The 23,240-nt window shown below is 39.1% G+C and overlaps 1 protein-coding gene across 2 annotated transcripts in view; it reads right to left on the reverse strand.

Annotated features, from left to right (window-relative positions):
* The window catches only part of KYAT3 (kynurenine aminotransferase 3), a 57,797-nt gene that overhangs the window by 33,378 nt on the left and 1,179 nt on the right, over positions 1-23,240 (reverse strand). For both annotated transcript variants that reach the window (XM_090269700.1, XM_090269699.1), the window contains exon 2: positions 20,319-20,418. In XM_090269700.1, the coding sequence (XP_090125826.1) occupies positions 20,319-20,417 (99 nt within the window). In that variant the 5' untranslated portion in view covers position 20,418. The remainder of the gene's footprint in view (positions 1-20,318; positions 20,419-23,240) is intronic.

The raw sequence follows: 23,240 nt of genomic DNA on the forward strand, positions 1-23,240 counted from the left end.
CTCCAGTCCTTCCCAACTCTGCCTCAACCATTCCAATATTTCAAATATCCCATGTTCTCTCACTTCCATAGCTCCATATGTAATCATTCTTCTACCCATATCGGTCCTTCCATACCACTGTTTCTCAACGTCTTTTTCATCAGTGGCCCCCACCCAAGGAGACAGTTTAGACATTTGTTCTAATCATCTCTCCCACTTCCTCATTAAATACTAAGGAATAAAATTTTGTCACATAGAGTTAAACTTTGCATGGTCACAACATTGTAATAGCTAAGCTTTATTTAATCTGCCAAGCACCAGTTTTCTCTCCCTTTGGGGCAATAAAGTCCCTGTTGAGAATACATGTTCTATATTCAGTCTAGTCTCTGGTCCCACTATCCTGTCCCTGTACGTAGCTAACAACTCCTATTCCACCTGCCACTTTCAGTTCTCAAGTTAGACTTCATTTCCTCCAGAAGGCCTTCTCTGACTCCCCAAGTCAAGGGAAGTACTCCTATTAAATGGAATACTTTCCAGGATTTACTACATAACACTGTAATTTTCCTATTTGTATCCTTCCTTAGACTGTAAGTTCACTGATGGGTGTATGTATCAATCAGGTTTCTCTAGAGCAGCAGTTCTCAACCTGTGGGTTGTGACCCCTTTGGGGGTTGAACGACCCTTTCACAGGGGTTGCCTAAGACTATCAGAAAACACATATATAATTACATATTGTTTTGGGGATTAATCACTGTGCTTTAATTATGCTCAAATTGTAACAATGAAAATACATCCTGCATGACAGTATTTACATTATGATTCATAACAGTAGCAAAATTACAGTTATAAAGTAGCAACGAAAATAATTTTATGGTCGGGGGTCACCACAACATGAGGAACTATATTAAAGGGTCACGGCATTAGGAAGGTTGAGAACCACTGCTCTAGAGAAACAGAATCAATAGGTCTGTCCAGATAAAGTCCAGCCATTGTTAATATAATGAGAATGATTTGTGAGAAATCGATGTAACCTGGCAGCCAAGAAGAGTGGACTGGAATGCACTGGTATGAACAATGACAAATTCACTGTCCTAGTCAGTGGGGGCGGTAGACACCATTGAGTGAGTATGTACACTGAGTGGCCATCGCATTTAAAATGACTGAGAAAATGTAGCAATGAGTCTGTATCAAATTTTGCATTAAGCTTGAACATTCCCTCACAGAAACTATTCAGATGATTCAGAAGGCTGCAGCTATGGGCAACTGGTGATTGGCATCTTGACCATGATAACATGCCCACTATGCATCAAGTCTCATGCAGAGGATTTTGGCAAAACATCAAATCACCCAGGTGACTCAGCCCCCTTTCAGCCCATGTTTGGCGCCATGACTTCTGGCTTTTCCCAAAACTAAAATCACCTTTGAAAGGTAAGAAATTTCGGACTGCAAATGAGATTCGGCATAATACAATGGGTCAGCTGACAGCAATTGGGAGAACTGTGTGAGGTCCCAAGGTGCCTACTTTAAAGGAAACTGAGGCATCACTGTCCTATATACAATATTTCTTGTATCTTCTTCAACAAATGTCTCTATTTTTCATATTACAGGGCTGGATACCTTCTGTACAGACCTATTCATTCTGTTCCTCTAGAATGAATAGTAAGGAATTGGCTCATGAAATTTGTGTGTGTTGGCAAGTTCAATATCTGCAGAACAGTCCTTCAGGTTGGAGACGCAAGGAAGAGCTGATGCTGCAGCTTGAGTGTGAAGGGAATCTGCCAGCAGAATTACTTCTTTCTGGGGGCTTGGGGAGGCCCACATCAGTGTTTTGTCTTTTAAGGCCTTCAGCTGTTTAGATCAGGCCCACCACATTATGGAGGGTAATTTGCTTTACTTAAAGTCTGCTGATTTAAATGTTAATCTCCTCTGAAAAAATATCTCCACAGAGACATCTAAACTGGTGTTTGAACAAATCTCTGAGTGCTGTGGCCTAGTTAATTTGACACATAAAATTAACTATTACACTACCTGACAGCCTCGGTCCTCCCTCCCTCCCCCCGCGGTTCCCATGTCTCACCCCCTCTCCCTCCACCCTGCCATTGCAGCTACTTGGGAGATAGTGATATTTGGAGCCAGGAGCCTCCTGTGATCACAGAATATGGCAAACCAAACCGTGTTCGGTCTTGACCAGCCATCTGCAAGATAATACCCTTTTTTTCCTCTTTAAAAAAGCACTTTCCCCTTAGAAGTGCAGAGCTGGAGCCACTCTCTCACAGCACCATTCCCTCCCACCTTGCTACTCCCCTCAATAAACTTCCTTTTTCTGCTTGTTGCACCTTGGTTCTCTGAGCAACACCTTTCTTACAGTACCCAAGATAGTACCATGCCTATTACATAGCAAGTTTTAAAAAATATCTAGTAAATGAATGAAAAAACTCATACATTAGGAATGAACTTATGGTGTTCCTTAGCTTCAGTTAGGTAATTATACTGTCAGTTAGCTAAAGTTAATTCATGCTTCAGTAACAAATGACCCCAAGGTTATGGTGGCTTAAAATCATAAAGGTTTACTTCTTTTTCATGCTACACATACACGAAGGTCAGCTGCTGCTCTATTCCATGTTGCTATCACTCTGAGAAACAGGCTGAAGTACTGCCAGTTTCATAGCAGAAGGAATAAAATTCTTACATTTTTTTGCTTAGACATACACTCATTACTTCTACTCACATATGACTGGCCAAAGCAATTTCATGACTAACCCCAACACCAATATGGCAGAAATGAAGTCTGGAGGTATAATGAGATCAGTATTTGTTATGGATTGAATTGTATCTCCTGCAAAATTCATATATTAAAGTCTTAACACCAGCATCTTAGTATGTGACCTCATTTGGACATAGGTTCATTGCAGTTGTTATAAGTTGAGGTCACTAGGGTAGACCCTAATCCAGTATGACTACTGTCCTTCCAAAAAGGGGAAATCTGCAGACAGACTGGCACACAGGAAGAATGCCCCATGAAGGCGAAGGGAGAGAGTGAGATAATGTTTCTACAAGTCACTTAATTTTTGCAATCACTTATTTTTTTTATATTTCGCCTTCTCTCTTCAGAGTATCATAAACATTTTACAAATTTTCTTAGTCGTAAAATTTTCACTGTTAATTGGTAGGTAGTATTTCAGGTTGATCATGTGTATAACTTTGCTCATTCATTCCCTTATCGTTGGGGTATTTGTTCTTCCCAGCGTTTTACAACTGCAGGTCGTGTGTATCTACTGTGAGTTTAATTATATGGTGCCTGCTCTGTTTCCTTTAGTTTTCAAGTTTGATGTGAAGAGGAAATGCTCTATTGTAACATAAGTATTAATTTTCACAAGAAAGATGACACATATGTTCAATATTACAGTCATCTAGTTCAATCTAAACTAATCACAGTAGGACTTCCAGCCAAGGAAGCCTAGACAAACATACTGCGTTTCCCTCCACAACTAAGAAGGAGTACAACTACTTCAAAACTAGAGACAACCAGAAGTTCTAGAAAACTGAGCTGCATGGAAGTCCAACAAACAAAGATTTAAAGAAGAAATACTCATCTAGACAGGTAGGAAGGGCAGAGTCAGGGCAGAGAGGACGCAGTGTGATGGCGGCAGTGACAGGCCGGTGGAAAGCACAGTTACACATTTTAAAAACTAGGGAGGGACACCTGGAAAGCGCTCCCAGCATCAGACCAGACCACACAAGCTCATGGTTCCAGTGCCGGGGAAAATGAAGCTTCATTGCTTCTGACTGCGCAAACCAGTGGAGATTGGGGTGGAGGAAAAAACTGCTGATCTCTCAGTAGAATTCACTTGTTTAAAGGGCCCCCATGGTGCTAGAACATCTGCAAACCCACCCACTCTGGGAACAACCACCAGGGCAACAGCTAGAGAGTTGCGGGTCCAATATGGAAATGGGAGAAGTGCCTGGAAAAGGGGCAAGTGCTGAGCAAGCCGCATTGTTCTCTCTCAGACCACACCCCATATACAGCACCACAACATAGTGAAATGGGTAGCCGGTACTGATGAATACCTAAGGTTCCGCCCCTCACAACATAACAGGAGTGACAGCTCTACCTAAGACACAGAGGCAAACAAACACAGGAGCCTGTCAAGATAAGGAGACAGAGAAGTATGGCCCAAAAGAGAGAACGGATCAAGATTACAGTGGGAGAACTAAGCGATGAGGAGAGATAGCCAACCTAACAGATGTAGAGTTTGAAACACTGGAGATAAAGATGCTCACAGGCTTGACAAATATGCTTAAGTACAGCAAATGCATAAGGGAAGAAGTGAAGGCTATGCTAAATGAAATAAAGAAAAATCCACACAAAACCAATGGTGAAGGGAAGGAAACCAGGGTTCAAATCAATGATTTGGAACATAAGGAAGAAAAAAACTGTCAACCAGTACAAAAGGAGGAAACAAGAATTGAAAAAAATGAGGAGAGGCTTAGCAATCTCTGGGACAACTCCAACCGTGCCAACATCCGAACCATAGGGGTGCCAGAAGGAGAAGAGGAAGAGCAAGAAATTAAAAACTTAAATGAAAAAATAATGAAGGAAAACTTCCAAAATTTGGCAAAGGAAATAGACAATCAAGTCCAGGAAGCACAGAGAGTCCCAAAAAAGCTAGCTCCAAGGAGTGCCACACCAATACACATCATAATTAAAATGCCAGTTTCAAGATAAAGAGAGAATCTAAAATCAGCAAGAGAAAAGCAGAGAGTTACCTACAAAGAGATGCCTATAAGACTATCCACTAATTTCTCAAAAGAAACTTTGCAGGCAAGAAGGGACTAGCAAGAAGTATTCAATGTGATGAAAAGCAAGGACCTACAACCAAAATTACTCTATCTAGCAAAGCTATTATTTAGAATGGAAGGGCAGATGAAGTGCTTTCCAGACAAGGTAAAGCTAAAGGAGTTCATCATCACCAAGCCGTTATTATATGAAATGTTAAAGGGACTTATTTAAGAAAAAGAAAATCAAAACTATGAACATTGAAATGACAACAAACTCACAACAATCAACAATGAATCTAAAAAATAACAAAATCCAACTAAGTTAACCAGAATAGGAACAGGATCATAGGTGTGGGGATCATTTGGAGGGTTATCAGCTGGGAGAGGGAAGGGGGAGAAATGGGGAAATGGTGTAGGGATTAAGAAGCATAATTGGTTGGTACAAAATAGACAGGGAGACGTTAAGAATAATATAGGAAAGGGTGAAGCCAAAGAACTTATATGCACAACCCATGGACATGAACTAAGTGGGTTGGGCTTGCTAGAGGGAAGGGGCAGAGTGGAGTAAAGGGAAAAAATTGGGACTACTGTAACATCATAATCAATAAAATATACTTAAAAAACAAACATAGTACCTTTTGACTTTTATGAAATTTTATATTAATATGATGTAAAATATATTTTCTTAGTCATAAAGTTTTCACTTTTAATTGGCAGGTGATATTTCAGGTTCATGATGTATCATTCATAGATATATAATCAAACTTTTTATATAGATAGGGATTCTTCCTTCTTCTCTCTCTCTCTTGGAATCTTTCCTTTCATTCATTAGCACTGATACTACTTCCTAAAGTCTTTTTGTTTAAATACAGATTAAAAAAAAACAACTTGTGCCTCTTTCCCTTTGCAAGGTAGTTTATTGACACATTACCAGTATGAAAATCTGCTAGAAATTTGACAGTTCCCCAGCCTGACTTAAAAGAAACTTTGTTATACTCTTTCCTAGCTTTGAAGGTAAGAAACAGACAAGTACATAGATGCCTTTGATGCTCCGAAGCGATATTAATCAGATTTTAGTTGCACAGAGACAGAAACTCAATCTGAAATAGTTTAGGTGAAAAGGAGGAATTTATTAGATAGTTCAAGTCACCATGAGAAGGAGGTGAAGCCTGGTTCAAGGGAAACTGAAACCAGAGACTGAACCTCACCGGGGCTCTGCTTCATCTAGTGTCTACCCAGGGTCAGTCTGCTGCTTTTTTTCAAATGAGATGAAACAGTGACGCTTCCCAATGTCACCACCATGGAGGGACTGAGAGTGGCTTTTTCTGGCTATCCAACTCCCTTCCCCCTGGTGCCATCATGAATTTTCACATATGTTTCCACTTAATTTTCTTATGACACTAATTACTATTTCAAATTATTTATGTTTACCTGTTAATTATGTTTCTCTCACTGAAATGAAAAACTCAGAAAACAAGGACTTGTCTTGTTTGGTGCTATATATCTATTACCTAAAATGGTGTGAAGCTGGTAATGTGTTCAAAAGTATTTTCTGAACACACAAAGAAAGGAAATCCTCATTTTGAGTTTTTTCAATGGCATACTGCCCCTAATCCAGCATTTGCAGTGCCTCAGAATACGCACTTGAAACACAAATTAGGGGATGTTCCTATCTTACTCTAAAATATCCAGTGACTCTCCTCAATCTATGGAATGTAATTCAAATTTCAACCTGGTATTCAAGGTCTTTAATTTATTTCCAACCTTCACTCCCGCCACTTGTTATTGTCTAGATGCATTCAGCGTAGTTCTGCTTCCCATGTTTTTATTCAAGTTCTTTTCTTTTTTGATATGACCTTCTCTGTAATTCCTGCGGTGGCAGGCTCAGAAATGACATCCCCAAAGCTACCACATCCTAATCCCTGGAACCTGTGGTTGTTACCTTACATACAATATATATCATTATAGGCTTGCAGAGAAGGAAAACTCTGACTCCAAAAAACCTCCGCTGCCTTGCGGCATACCTCTTCAGGGGAAAGGCTAAGGGAGTAAACCCCGACAGAAAATCCGGAGCCGGAGTCCCTAAGGCAGTTTGACGTTGTAGTCAACACCGGCAACTCCTGCGGTGCACCTGAAGCCAAGCTGTATTGACTCTGTCTTTCCCTTGGACCCTTCAGCTGCGAAGAGAGGGGGGGTCTGCTGCATGGGCAACAGCAGACCCTCCATATCACCCTGCCCAGGCTCTGTAGCTTCAGCTTCACTGGAGAGGACACTCCAGCGTCATCGCAAGATGTCGATTCAACACGGGAGGAGACAGATACCGTGTCACTCCCGAGTCGGACTGCACAGCCATTCTCGGTGGTGCAGATAGACTCTTAAGAAGCTACACCATCGTCTCTCGAGATGGACGGCTGCCGACGAGGCTTGCAGATGTGATTAAATTAAGGATCTTGAGATAGGGAAATAATTTGAACTATCCAGGTGGGTCGTAAATTTAATCACAGGTATACGTACAAGAGGGAGATTAAACACATGGAGGAAAAGGCCCCTGAGGGTGGAGCAGAGATTGGAAGATGCTGGCCATGAAGATTAGAGTGGTGAGCTTTTGCTAAGAATATCAGCAGCCACCAGATGCTGGGAGGGGCAAGGAATTGGATTCTCCCCTCGAACCTCTGGAGGGAGTGTGGTCCTGCTGATACCTTGATTTTGACCCAGTGATACCAATTTTGGATTCTGGCCTTCAGAATTGCGAGAGAATAGATTTCTGTGGTATTAAACCATCAAGTTGGTAGTAATTTGTTACAGCAGCCATAGGAAAGAATATATCCACCCATATAAGATTTAAATACAATCTACCTGACAGGATATATCTCAGATTGGACTTCTAAGAAGTGTTTTCAGATTCCTTGTTAAAATGTATCATTTCTTTCTTTACCTTCCCCCTAGATCTCTTTTCTATGATAATTTATATGGTATAGGTATACATGTCTTTTCAAACCTTTTCTTTCAGAACCTGAACTTTGTCTCATTCCTTATATTTTTCATATTGCCTAGAAAAAAAAGTACATGTATGTCTGTGTCCACTTATATCTTTATATTAATATATTAGGTTCTCAGCAAAATATATATATTGAATTAACAATAATTTTGCTTAGAGACATACTTTGTATGGTAGTTAATGACATTAACAGTATGGCTTAAAAATTACTACTAAATACTTCCAAAATACATTTCCTTATCAATAAATTGGAGATAGCCCTGGCTGGTGTGGCTCAGTGGACTGAGCACCAGCCTGTGGACTGAAAGGTTGCTGGTTTGATTCCTGGTCAAGATCAAAGGCCCAGTTGGAGGTGTGAGAGAAGCAACTGATCGATGTTTCTCACACTTGCAGATGTTTCTCTCTCTCTTTCTTCCTCCTTTTCCCTCTCTAAAAATAAATAAATAAAATCTTTTTTTTTAAAAGTACTTTTGATATAGGACAGTTACAAAAGGTGAATGCTCAAAAAGTGTTTATTGTTTGACTTTAAACATCTATACAATTTAATATGTTACAGAAAACCAGAAAATGCTACTCCAAAATATGCTACTTTGACATAAGGATCAGTTAGAGTTGAAGTTAGAGAAGCAACTCTGCTCTTGCCCCCTCTACCAGAGAGGCAGGACAATTCATCACCGAGACAATTCTAGACTCTATCAGTCGAGAGCACTAGAGGAATCTACATAATAGGCCTTATTAAAGCAACCCTTATTTTCCATTCTGAAACCCATTTTCCTTTATTTTTTCAGTTCTCTATGAATGTGTTGTTCTTTGTTAGAATGCCACTAACCGCCCCTTTGAGTTACTCATCACTGAGTTCTACAGTGTGTATGCCCCCAGGCACATGCTAGTAGTAAATAATAGTAGCAAATCTCCATTTTACTCTTGTTAATCTGACTTTTTTTCAGTCTAATTCTCAGGGCCTCAGCCAGAAAACCTAGGAGCGCAGAGGGAAAAGCTGTATTTTTTCCTCCCCTACAACATCATTCAGTGGCTCAAATATCTCTTAGCTAGTGAGCCACAGACGAGGAGAAAGTATTTACAATACATACACCTTACAAAAGATTTATTTAGAATATACTTGTAAAGAACTTCTACAGCTCAACAAGGCAAACAATCAAGTTCCAAATGGGCAAAATATCTGATAACCACCACACAGATAAGGAATGGCCAAAAGGCACATAAGAGATGCTCAACATCATCAGTCATCAGGGAGATGCAAATTAAAACCACAATGAGGTACCACTAGAAACCCATCAGAATGGCTAAAATTATGGATATGAATGTTGGCAAGGATGTGGGGCAGCTGGAACTCCTATACGTTCCCTAATAGGAATGTAAAATGGTAAAACCATTTTGGAAAACTGCTTAGCAGATACCTCAAAATTAAACATAAAGCTACAACACAATCCAACTGTTCCCCTATTAGGTATTTACCCAACAGAAATGAAAACCTATGTCAACACAATGGCTTATATAGAAGTGTTCAAATAGCTTTATTCACAGTAGTCCAAAACTGGAAACAATTCAGAATTCCATCAACAGATGAATAGATACATGAATAATGGTATTATATCCATACAAATAGAAAGGAATGAATTACTGATACATCAAAACATTGGTGTATTTAAAAGTCATTATGCAAGTGAAAAAATCATACACAAGAGTAGATACTATAAGATCCCATTTATAATATTTTAAAAAGCAAACTAAACTATGGTGATGAAGAGCAAATAAGTTGAGTGAAGGATGGACTGCAAAGGGACATGATGAACCTTTTAGGGGCGATGGCAAAGTTCTGTAGGTTGATTGTAGTGGTGAATTCACGGTATAATCACTGAATGTTACAGTCTAAATGGATGCAGTTTATTGTTCCTTGATAAAACTGATTTTAAAAAGCTGCCAGGAGGATCCAAGATGGCAGCAGAGTAGGTGGAAGTTACACTCCCCTCCTCCCAGGACCAAACTGGAATTACAACTAAAATGTAGAGCAATCAATTTGAATAACCAACTGAAGACTAGCTGAAGAGAAGTCTTATAACTAAGGATTTATAGAAGAAGCCACACTGAGACTGGTAGGAAGGGTGGAGATTCAAAAAAGGCTGGCCCCACTCCCATGGGTGTGGCAGAGACTCTGGAGAAATGACTCAGTTGTAAAGATTTCCCCTGAGGAGCAAGAGATTTCAGCCCCACACCAGGCTCCCCAGCCCAGAACACCAGAGCTGGGAACAGGCACCCACATAACATCTGGCTGTGAAAAACAGTGGAGATTCTGTCTGTCAGGGAGAGACAGGAAGTCTGCTAGAAACACAGACATCCCCTAAAGGGCCAAGGCACAAAATCTCATTCGCAGTCACTCATTCTGGGCTCTGGTGGAGGGAAGGCAGAGAAGACTAGAGTTGTGTGAGGAGAGATTAGGGTTTGTGGCTCTAGGGAGAGAACTAGGTGGCGGGGGATAGCCACTGAGACCTCTGTCCTGAGTCACACTCCCACACCGCAGATGCCATCTTTCTTGGATGGAGCAATCCCCTCCTTATACTATCAGCTTCGGAGAATGCATAGCCCCACCCCCTGGACTCCATGTCACCCCACACCACAGAGTTCACACCCTGCTGAGGAGTCAGCTGCCTAGGCAGGGGTATAGAGGTTCAGACAGATTCAGGGATGTGAGTGACTGAGTTGTGAGGCTCTCAGACAAGGACCATTCCTCCCTCCTTCCCCCAAGCCTACCAGCACTCCCCCTCAAAGGAGATCCACTGCCCCCACCCTCCCAAGTCCCAGTGACCCCAAGCTGCTGAGCTCAGGCTCCTGGCAGAAGCTGGGACAGACTGCTGTGTGGCTCTAGGATGAGGGCCATTTATCCCTCACATGCCTGACTGTTGCAGAGCTCTCTCATCACATGGCCAAATTTTGGTCTGTTTCAGCCTGATAAATTTTGATGGCCTCACCCTGATTACTCCTGGAGACCCTCTCTAACAACAGTGGTGTACGAGCACCCACTGGATGGGAGCTAGAGTTAGTATACTCTCGGATATTTGCTGAGTAGCCTTAGACGCAGCACTGGCACTAGATTTGAATCTGTATAGATCTGATAAACATCACTCACCCCTACCTGGTGACTCACTAAGAATATACAGTAGTCCCTCCCTATATCGCAGTTCACTTATCGCAGCCTCACTGTATCACGGGATTTTAAAAAATATTATATTTAATTATTCATCACAGATTTTTCACTCCATCGTGGGATTTTGTGGTACTGTATACATATGTTGTTAAAGTTACGTAGGTTTAAGAGTGTAGAATATGTTTAAGAACATAAGTAGTGTTTATAAAAGTGTGAACAAGGTTAATAAGGGAGTGGGAAAGGTTAATAAGGGACTGGGAATGGTTTATAAGTGTGTGGGAAGGGTTTATAAAGCCTTAAGATATATATAAATACTAAAATAAATATAAGGTTCCTACTTAACTGGGGGGGGGGTGTCTAGAAAGTAATACCTGAGATAAGTGAGGGAATACTGGACCTCATGCAACTAGAGTACTGTCAGAGGCTCTTCAATGACTGAGCCTAATAGGCAACCAGCAGGCAGAGGCACGCAGAGGCAAATCTCAGGGTTCCTTGAAAGTTTTGCCGATCTACCCTCAGGCTTGTTGCTGGTAAAAGCCAGCCTTGTTGTGTAGCTAATTCTTGCTGGGCACACCCCAAAGCCCAGCAGAGACAGCTACAAACTGAAAATAGCTTTGTAGCTCCAAACAGGTTGCTGAGGGCCAGTCACAGGCAGTGTTTGACATTGGTCAGCATAAGAGTCCCTCACAAGAGGACCCAGAACAAACACATACAGTGGCCAGCTTCAGACAACATCAGAGCAGAATCAAATTAGCCTCACAAGCAGCATTTCCAAAGGGAGATCTTGGCAAATACCAGACCAGGCTGAGGCAAATTCTGCTCCATGTGGTCAGCACCTGCAGAGCAGCTCATACACTGTGGTTGGGGTTGGTGCTCACAGTTATGTAAAGGAAATTCCTGTAGTACCCAATGCAGGTGATCAACGAGAGTGCATCACTGGGTCCCACAAAACACCTTGTACATAAGGCCATGCTACCAGGACTGGGAATCATAGCAGATTTACCTATATATAGAAACAAACACAAAGAAGCAGCCAAAATGGAGAGACAAAGAAACGTATCCCTCACAAAAGAACAGGAGAAATCTCCAGAAAAAAAGCTAAATAAAATGGAGGCAAACAATTTACCAGATACAGACTTAGAAAGAAAGAATGCTCAAGGAACTTAGTGGGAAATAAGGGGAAGTTTGTAAGAACTACAGCAGCATAATAAAGGACAAAGAAACCATATAAAAGAACCAGTCAATGAAGAATACAATATCTGAAATGAAGACTACACTAGAAGGAATAAACAGTAGGGTAGATTAAGCAGAGGACTGAATCAGAGATTTGGAAGACAAGGTAGGAGAACACAGACAATCAGAGTAGCAAAAGAAAAGATAACTTTAACAAATGAGGACAGTTTAAGGAACATTTGGAACAACATAAAGCATATCAACATACACATCATGGGAGTACCATAAGGAGAAGAGAATGAGCAAAGGAATGAGAACCCATTTGAAAAAATAGTGACTGAGAACTTCCCTAACTTTCTGAAGGAAAATGACACACAAATCCAGGAAGTTCAGGGAGTCCCAAACAAGATGAATCAAGAGGACGACACCAAGACACATGATAATTAAAATGTCAAAGGTTAAAGACAAAGAGAATTTCAAGATTAGAAAGAGAAAGACAGTTACCTACAAGGGAAATCCCATAAGACTCTCAGCTGATTTCTCAACAGAACCACTATAGGCCAGAAAGAATTGCCAAAAAAAATTCAAAGTGATGAAAAGCAAAAATCTACAACCAAGGCTACTTTACTTAGCAAGGCTATCAATTAAAATTGAAGAAATAAAGAGCTTCCCAGACAAGCAAAAGTTACAGGATTAAAGGATCTCCTTTAAGAAAAAGAAAAAAGAAAACAATACAGAAGAACATAGTTAAAAGAATAAAATGGCAATAACACATACCTATCAATAATCACTTTAAATGTAAATGGCTTAATTAATCCAATAAAAAAAACATAGGGTAGCTAAATGGATTTTTTTAAAAAGATGCATATAAAGGCTCTTTACATGAGACCCATCGCAGAACAAAAGACGCACACAGACTGAAAGTAAAGGAATGGAAAAGGATATGTAATGCAAATTGAAACGAAATAAAAAGCTGGGGTAACAATATTTATATTAGACAAAGCTTTAAAACAAAGGCTATAGGAAGGGACAAAGAAAGACACTACATAATGATAAAGCAAGCAATCCAATAAGAGGATAGAACCCTTGTACCATTTATGCACCCAAACAGGAGGACCTAAATATATAAAATTTCTTGGTCATAGAGGAAGAGATCAACAGTACTACAGTTATAGCAGGGGATTTTAACACCCTATTGACATCAATGGATAAATCATCCAGACAAAAAATAACAAGGAAACAAAAGCCTTAGATGACACACTAGATCAGATGGATTTAACTGATATATGCAGATCATTTCACACCAAAGCAGCAGAATATACATTATTTTCAAGTGCACATGGATAGACCACATATTAGGACACAAAACAAGTCTCAGTAAGTTTAAGAAGATTGAAATCATATCAAGCATCTTCTCTGATCATAATGGTATGAAACTAGAAATCAATCACAATATGAAAAAACTAAAAAACACGGAAAGATATGGAAGCTAAATAACATGTTATTACACAATGAATGGGGTAACGATAATATCAAGCAAGAAATCAAAAGATATCTTTGAAACAAATAAAAATGAGAACACAACACAGAAAAATCTATGAAACACATTGAAAGCATTCCTAAGGAGGAAATACATAGCATTACAGGCCTACCTCAAGAAACAAGAAAAAAAACTCAAATAAACAATCTAACTTTACACTTAAAAGAACTAGAAAAAGGAAAACAAAAAAGCCCAAAGTGAGTAGAAGGAAATTAAAAATATCAGAGCACAAATAAACAAAATAAAATCTAAAACAAAAAAATACAAAAAGTCAATGAAACCAAGAACTGGTTCTTTGAAAACATAAACAAGATTGACAAACCTTTAACCAGACTCACAAGAAAAAAGAAAGAGAAGACCCAAATAAGTAAAATCAGAAATGAAAAAGGAGAAGTAAGAACTGACACTAAAGAAATACAAAAGACTGTGAGAAAAACATTACAACTATATGTCAATGAATTGGACAATCTGGAAGAAATGGGCAAGTTCCTAGAAACATACAATCTTCCAAAACTAAATCAGGAAGAACCAGAAAATTTGAATAGACAGATTACAATTACAGAAATTGAAGCATTAACCAAAAAAACTTCAAACAAACAAAAATTCTGAACCAAATGGCTTAATAGAATAATTTTACCAAACATTCAAAGAAGAACTAAAACCTATCCTCAAACTATTCCAAAAGATTCAAGAGGAGGGAAGACTCTCAAGCTCATGTTATGAGGTCGGCATTATTCTAACTCCAAAACCAGATAAAGACACTACAAAGAAAGAAAATTATAGGCCACTATCCTTGATGAACATAGATGCTAAAATCCTCAACAAAATTTTAGCAGCACATTAAAGAGATCATACGCCATGATCAAATGGGATTTATTCCAAGGATGCAAGGTTGGTGCAATATCCACCAATCAATAAATGTGATATACCGTATAAATACAATGAAGGATAAAAACCATATGATCAAATCAATAGATGCAGGAAAGCATTTTATAAAATGCAGCACCCATTTATGATAAAAAACACTCAGCAAAGTGGGAATAGAAGAAACATACCTTAACATAATAAAGGCCATATACGACAAACCCAGCATCATACTCAAAGGGCAAAAAATAAAAGCATTTCCCTTAAGATCAGGAACAAGACAGGGATGTCTGCTTTTACCACTCTTATTCAAAATAGTACTGGAAGTCCTAACCACAACAATCAAACAAGAAGAAAAAATAAAAGGCATCCAAATTGGAAAGGGAGAAATACAACTGTCACTATTTGCAGATGACTATTACTGTAAATAGAAAACCCTAAAAACTCCACCAAAAAACAAATAGAACTGATAAATTCAGGAAAATAGCAGGACACAAAATAAATATCCAGAAATCAGTTGCATTTCTATACACCAATAATGACTTATGAAAAAGGGAAACTAAGAAAACATTCCATTTACAAAATGAACCAAACAATCCAAGGAAAAAATGGGCAAAGAACCTGAGTAGACACTTCTCCAAAGAGGATATACAGATGGTCAAGACATATGAAAAAATGCCCAATGTCACATCATCAGAGAGATGCAAATTAAAACCACAATGCAATATCACCTCACACCTGCCATAATGGCTACCATCAATAAATCAACAAATGGTTGATAGGATGTGGAGAAAAGGGAACCCTTGTGCACTGTTGGTAGGAATGCAGACTGGTGCAGCCACTGTGGAAAACAGTATGGAGGTTCTTCAAAAAATTAAAAATGAAACTGCCTTATGACCCAGTGAATCCATTTCTGGGAATACATTTGAAGAAGCCCAAAACACTGATTTGAAAGAATATGTGCACCCCTATGTTTACTGCAGTATTATTTACAATAGCCAAGATTTGGAAGCAACCCAAATGCCTATCATATATGAGTGGGTAAAAAAGCTGTGGTACATTTACACACTGAAATATTACTCAGCCATAAAAAAGGAAACTTACCTTTTGTGATAGGATGGATAGTCCTGGAGAGTACAGAGGCCTCTCTGTATCCCACTGTTACAGACAACCTTGCAAACATTTATTTACCAAACATTTGCTTTTCCATCTCCATGTGACAGTCAGGTTAAACCAATCAGGACAATTCATGGAAATTTGGACTTGGGACTGAGAGACAGGTAGTTTCTGCTGGGCACTTAAGCCCAGAAGAGATGAAAAGCTAGATCTGGAGGAAGCCTGGGCACAGCTCCTCACAACCCCAGCCACGCTGTGCCCTGAAATATATGCCTACATTCTAATTAAAATTTCCAAGCTTGTTTAATGCAAAGAGCTTTCAAACCAAATAGACCTTAGTTCAAAATTAAACATCAAAGCTATATTAACTGTGTGACAGTAAGTTGGTTACTTTGCTACTGGAAAAATGAAGAGACCATGGTCCTTGTCTTCTTGAAGGAAAGAATTCAGTCAAGAGACCACGTACAGCAAAGTAAGCAAGAATTCATTGGCAGTGTGGAAGCATACTCGGGAGCGGCTGAGTGGGCACCTGAGAAGAGTGAGAGCACCCCAATCAATTACAGAGCTCAGGTATTTATGGGCTTTTTCTTCCTGGACTTCTTTGCTCCTGTTTCTTCAGCTCCCCACATCTTGCTTAGCTGTCTATGCACGTGCTATGTGACTGAAACTGGTGACCTATAAGGCTGAACAATGTCCTAAGATTGAATCAGAGATCTGGTGACTGCAAGTCCAAGTGTGGTAAGGCCTGGTTCAGCTTAACCCTGTGCAGGTTGCGGCCAAAAACCTTACAGCATAGGTCAAATATCACACACCCTTTACGAAACAAGTGCTGTAACCAAATTGACAGCTTAAACATTGTGGCTTAACATTAGTCACGTACAAATGCGCAGCTAGTCATGACCTTGAACCTACGCCCCGATATATGTAATATTTAGATTTGCCTTAGGCCCTGTGGATGTGCCAGAATGTACAAGGATAATCTATCCCCTTTCCCTTCCTTTGCTTGCCCAGCTCATGACTAACTAGCTACCTATCCTAACAACCTGACTTCTCTAAAACTCAAGTTTCCTCATTTGTTAAAAAGGAAATTGAATACATACCCCGTGCAATTGCTATGATGATTAAATGAGTTAAATCCATAGTGGAAAAGCAAAGTTCTTGGTACATACCATATACTCAAAAAATAGTGCCCACTTAGAAGGTGGAAAAGATTCTCTTAGACACAAGTAGGATGCGAGTAACTTTATACCACAGGGAGTAAGAACATTGTTGCATATAGACTAAATGTATAATAGATAATGTTTTCATATCAGAAAAGAGGGCTGTGATTTCTTTAGGGAAGAATAGACAGAAGAAAGGAAAGTTTTTGTTTTAGTTGTTATAAAACTGTTTTTGTGCTTCTCTGATGGGCATGTAAATTTTAGAAGTCTTTTTTTTTTTTAATAGAATGTTTTTTAGAGCAGTTTTAGGTTTGTAGCAAAATTGAGTGCAAAGTACAGAGTTCCCATATACTCCCCGCTCCCACATGCACAGAGCTTCCTCCATCAACAACAGCCCTCATCAGAGTGGCACGTTTGTTACAACTGATAGCCAACATTGACACCTCATCAGATGTCCAAGGTTCACGTTAGGTTTCCTGGTGTTCTACTTTCTATGGGTTTTGACAAATGTGTTAGTACATCCAGCCTTAGACCATACAGAATAGTTTCCCTGAGAAGTTCCACTTAGGAAGGCTATTTTGAAGATAAGTAGATCATTAACGGGAGAAGAGGACAAAACCAGTAGGCTACATATTGCAATCTGAACATCTAAGCCTTAAATCAAGACTAGTCTAACAAAGGGTGACCCTATCAGGTAGTAGGAGTTGGTGTTCCATGAGACCTCTCATGAAAAATTACTTGCTCCTTCTTGCATTCTTCCCTCCCATCCGTCTCTCAGATATCTACTAGTTTGTCCTTTGGCTTCCCAGCAACAGAGGATAATATAAATATTCTCTTTCAAGTTTCTATGCCTTTAAGATCTAGGTGCTAAAACAGGGGACAGATCGTGATTTTCATCCAGGGTTCGTCTTGGTTCTTTTCTTGCTGTATAACAGCAACGTTCTGCCTTAACGTTTAAAATATCATTTATTTAAAGTTACAAAAACAAATGTTTCTGAGGGGGGAGAAAAGCAAATGATCCAGATAAAGTACAGCCCATCGCCCTTTACATTCCCTTCCTCAATGGTAACCTGTAGAGTAAGTTTTTAATGACATTGATTCTGCTATAGATGAGAAGGACTTTCTTGTGAAAACAGGATCACAGTAAGTAGGCAGGCAGGCTGGCTCTGGTAAGACGTTCTTGATTTAAACTTGCACCACCGTCATGTGTGCACCAGGGCAATGCAGGCGGGTGCGCAAAGGATTCTGGGGGTCGCAAGAGGGGTGGGGCAGGATGCACAGGAAGTCCCCAGGGGCGGGCTCCAGGAGGGGACCCCAGGAGAGGGGAGGTGGTGGCTGGGGGTAGGGGGCAGGTGAGGAGCCTGGGGGGCAGGAGGAGGAGGGGAGAGTGAGCCTGCGGGTGGTGCGGGCGGACTCCGGACCGAGCCGGAGGGCCTGCACGGCGTCAGCGGGTGGCTGTTAAGGGAAGGGACTGGCGGCGGCTGGGCGGCCACCTCCCCAGCCTCCTGGCCGCCCGGGCCTGACGTTCCTGGACTCCGGGCCTGGCAGACGGCAGCAGGGGAGGGGGAGAGGCTCCGCCCACAGACCCTGCTCGGACTTGTGAAGGGCCGCAGGCTCCGTGGGCCTGTCAGCGGCGGGAGGAAGAGACAGAGGATTGTTAAATAAAAGGATTCCTTTCTTTTGGGGCCTTGCCTTCTAGGAAATACTGTATGTACAAATTAGTTTTTGTACAGATTTTTGTTCTTGTGTTATTTTCTGTTCTCGAATCCATGTAGTAGTTGTAATAACATATTTAAACAGCTTTTTTTTTTTTTTACCAGATACTTTGCTAATTAAATAGAAGATTCTTTTCCTTTCCACCGAACTCTGCATCTTTGTTTGCCTGTTGGCAGGAAGCCTTGGACCCCTACTGGTTGGGTTCAGTAACACTCTGTAGCTCTGATCAGCCTGCTTTATTATTTGCCCAATAGCAGGAAGAACACATTCATCTGTGTGACTATTGTAACTGAAAAGGCTCTGATGAAATGTAGGTACCTTTCTGATGTGACTGTTAAAGATGGAAGGGGTTGAATTCTAGCCTAGATAATCTGCAAATATGAATAAAGCATTGTCAGTAGTTGTTACCTGGGATGTACCTTAGAATCACTTAAAAAATTTTTTCAAAGTACATTTCAGACTTATATAACGAGGTTCTCTCAGAATGGGTCCTGGGCATGCACATTCTAACTGAGCTTGGCAGATAATAATTCTGCACACACAGCCTTAATTTAATACCTTGCCTTTATCTGATCACCCTGAGTGATTGTACCCACTTCCTTGGCTTCAACCTCTGCATGGAGGGCTTGAACTAAGGTAGTCATGGTGATAACAAAGATGAGAGATAGAACCCAAGACATTTATGAGGCACAGATCATAGTATTTACACATAGAGAAGTTGATGGTTCTTAAGATTTCAAACTTACATAAAAGTTAAGAGATTGCTATTAGCTTGAACAATATGAAACTGCCAATATGCACCATTTTTTTACCTACAAAATGACAATTTCATATAATCCAACACAATCTAAAACATTCATATACATGTTACCCGGATTCAATAATTATCATGATTTTGCCTCACTGGCTTCATTCCACCCCCCCCTGCCCCCGAATACTTTTCTTTTTAATTTTTATTGCTGAGTAATTTTAAAGCAAATCTTAGACTTTAAGTCATTTTACCCATATATACTTGGCATATATCTCTAAAAAATATCAACAGTTTCTTATACAACTTCATTGCGATTTGCACAAGTAATTAACAATAATTTTTCTGTTATCATCTAATACCTAATACACATTCTCATATTTCTCTGATTGTCTTTAACAATAGCTTTTTACATTTTGATTGATTGAACCAAATTCCTAAACAAGGTCAACACATGGTTTTGGTGGTTGTGGTTCTTAGAACTCTTTTTATCCCAGAGCAGTCCTTCCAAAACACCCCTCTTCTACTTTTATCTCATGCCACTGACTTGAAGAAACTGGATCAGTTATCTACCCTGGGTTATGCTAGTCATGGTGGTAACCATGAGATTTGTTTGCTTTTCCATGTTGTCATATAACCTGGACCTCAATCTGCCATATTTCCTGTGATCTTTAAGTCACTGGGTCTGTACTTACAGTCAGTATAATATACTTTCTTGAGTATACAGAACCTAACCTTTAGAGTGCCAGAGCTAGGCAGGGGTGAGTATGGTATCTTGGTTATGACACAAGCTGTGTGACCTTGGGTAAGTAACGAAACCTATCTAAGCCTCCACTTTTTCATTTGTAAGATAGGAATGTAACAATTCATAACTTGAAGAATTCTGTAAAGATAAAAAGAGGTAACACAATGCCCAAGCAGTTGCTCAGTGAATGTCAGTTCTCACCAATGACAAGAGATGACTTCAGCTTATATAACGGAAATGCTCATTCCAATAAAACATGAAGTATTTGAAAAGTTGTACTTTTTTGACATCAAAGAATATGTACAATAATTTACTTGTAAGATGAATCAATACCTACAGCAGAAGTGGAGATTCTGAAGACTTTTGGAGAATAAATCATCTTCAGGAATTTAGCTCTACTGCCAAGGAAGCAGAGTCTCCTCTGGATCAAAAACATGCTACAGAATAAAAGAAAAAATTTTAAAGGGAGTACTATTTACATTGCTATCAGACAGTTATAGCTAGCTGATAGAACATAAGTTTATATCAAATACACATTAAAAGATTTGATAGTTTTTTCTCTATAATTTCTTATCACTGGACTCTAATCATTCTGATAAAATTCTCATACAAATTTATGCACGTAATTTTAAACTAGATATCTGCAAGGATATTGTGAATTCAAAAAATAGGACTCTAACTTAGTCAAGAGCATTAAGTAAAAGTTCCATTTCTACTAGTGATAAAATCCAGAATATTTCAGTCTAAAAACTATTCAGACTTGTCTGAGTAAGTCACTAGTAAAAGCACAATCTATAACAGTAAAGTTGTTAAAAACAGGGTTTTTAGAGAGTTGTTTGAACAGACTATACTGGGTCCCAGATATAAATATATGAATGAATCTTAGATTATTTTCTCAGATGATACTTCCCTCAACAATTCCATAACTAGCAAGAGTTTCCAGTTACATAACTGGCATACATTCTGAGTTACATCTCTACCTATAAGGAAATTATTATCAATCACAGGTAGGGAGATCAAAGCAGAATGAAATCCTGTTACTATACCATCATTTAGAAGTGGGAGAAAACTGAGCTTTCTAAGGACATTAAGGCAAACAGACACTTCTCATGGGGTTTTGCTCCGCAAATGTATCAGAGGATGACATTTCCTCTCCCTCTGATCAAACTTAAAAAACAGAAAACTAAGAATTCAAAGGAACCACTGAAGCTAGTTATGAACCTCTTTAAGATACCTAACGTTAAGGCTACAGAAAGCTTTAGATGCAAAAAGTAATATACTGGATGTTTCTTAAAAAGAGAAATATAAAATCCTGACAGTGTGATTAAAATCTCAGCTTAAATAAGTCTCTTAGCCATTCTGTATCACATCAGCCTATTTTAATTTTCTGCAAAAGCAATATTTTTTGTGTGTTGTGTGGCTGGTCACTCAGTTATTCACAAATTTATAACAAATTCCATGAGTAGGTATATTTAGTTTACTACTGTATTCTCTGGTATATAGTAGGTATTTGATAAAAAAAAGTATTAAATGACTGAATGAATCCATAAAATCACATTATAAATTAACAATTTAAATGGATATTTATAAGTCCTGCTATAAAATATTGATTAATTTTGTAAAGTAAATAATTATCCTTTCTGTTTTGTCTTTCAACTCAAAGATGAAGTTTTCTTATATCAAGACATGCCTATTCTTGTGTCATTAATTGTTCTGTTCAACAGTAAAATATTAACTGGGTTAGGCAGTAGAGATAGTTTTAAGAAAAATAATTAAATAACAGAAGCAATCTTCATTCAGTATCGTGGAGTTATTTCATTTAGGACAATATTTTTTTCAGCAAAGAAACATCCATTTATTTAAATTCAGCCTAATTTCTTTGGTATTAAGCAAAGGATAAGCAAAATGCTTTCTTGCAAGTAGACAAATGAGAGAAATATCTTCTACCTTCTTGAGATAAACTGGGGGAAAACAGGACTAGAAATCAGGATACCTGACTTCTAATCTTTATTCTTTCTATTTAAACAAAAAAGGTTCTACTGTTAGACAAATCACTGTCTCTTGTTGAGCCTCAGTTTCCCCATATTTCAAAACAGATGAATAAATGGATCCTTGGTTTGAAGGTAATCTCAGAAGGTACTGTAAGTCACTGGCTGATCAAGCAGAAACTCAGAGGGCACCTCTTGGGAGATTTCACCCCAAGCGGTGAGCCGTGCCCTCTGGTGACCAGGCCTCAGTACTGCTGGTCAAGCCAGAAACACCATGTTCCTTTAGCTTTTGACATAACGACAACCCTTCATTTTCCTCCTACCTGTCCCCAACCTACTATTAAATGATGGAATTCCTCAATATTCAGATCTGGGCTCTCTTTCCTTCTTACTAGGTAATCTCATTTTGGAAGGAATTGTGAGGACAATTGGTGAAAAAAAATGGCTCCAAAGAAATCTACAGATACAGATTCAGAACCTCTGAAGCTATTTTTCCTCTGCACTTTAAATAAACACAATTTAAGCAGCATTTTTCTAATGCGATTATCATTCCACATGTATATTCATCAATAAGCTAAATAAATAAATAGGGATGTCACTGAAAAGTGGGGGAAAATTAAAAGGCATATATATGACTTTTAATTTTAAACAATATTTTCACTGTAATTTTTTCTAGTTTCTCCTTTAAAACAATGTTCTGTGAAGAAAACCAGTCAATTGTGAATCAGGGTGATTTAGAAAACCTGAATATGACATATTACACATAAGTTAAACTTCAAAGATGCATGATCAACAGAAAATTTAACTATTATTATTGGAGTAAATTGTTTAAAATGAAGACACAGAAAGTATGTGTGGCAGATTTGGGGGTGACATGAAGCTGAGAAGGTTGGGGAATTGTTGGGGGCAGGATTAATACCTAAAATGTAAGCAAAGTAGTTGAAATGAATTGTAAAAAGATTGAAGCCCTAGACTTAGATCCAAATGATCAACTTATAACCACTCTGTATATGGGGACGAGAGGTAGGAAGAGATCTAGTTAATCCGACATAGTCCAGAACATTCAGGTTAAATGAAAGCTCAAGGAATATTTAATGTGAGCTGATTGCAAAAAAGGCTAGCGCTAAAAATCTGACCAAAGGAAAGATTATTTACATTTCATGCTCTACCTGTTAGTCCATTTCTAGAACATTTATAAGGTACAGTGACACAGCAGAGGGCATCTAGGTGAACAAGGTACTGGCTGGTTTAGTGCAATGGGAACAAGCCTC

This window comes from Furipterus horrens, unplaced genomic scaffold, assembly GCF_987537825.1.
Source record: "Furipterus horrens unplaced genomic scaffold, mFurHor1.1.pri manual_scaffold_3, whole genome shotgun sequence".
Classification (NCBI taxonomy): domain Eukaryota; kingdom Metazoa; phylum Chordata; class Mammalia; order Chiroptera; family Furipteridae; genus Furipterus; species Furipterus horrens.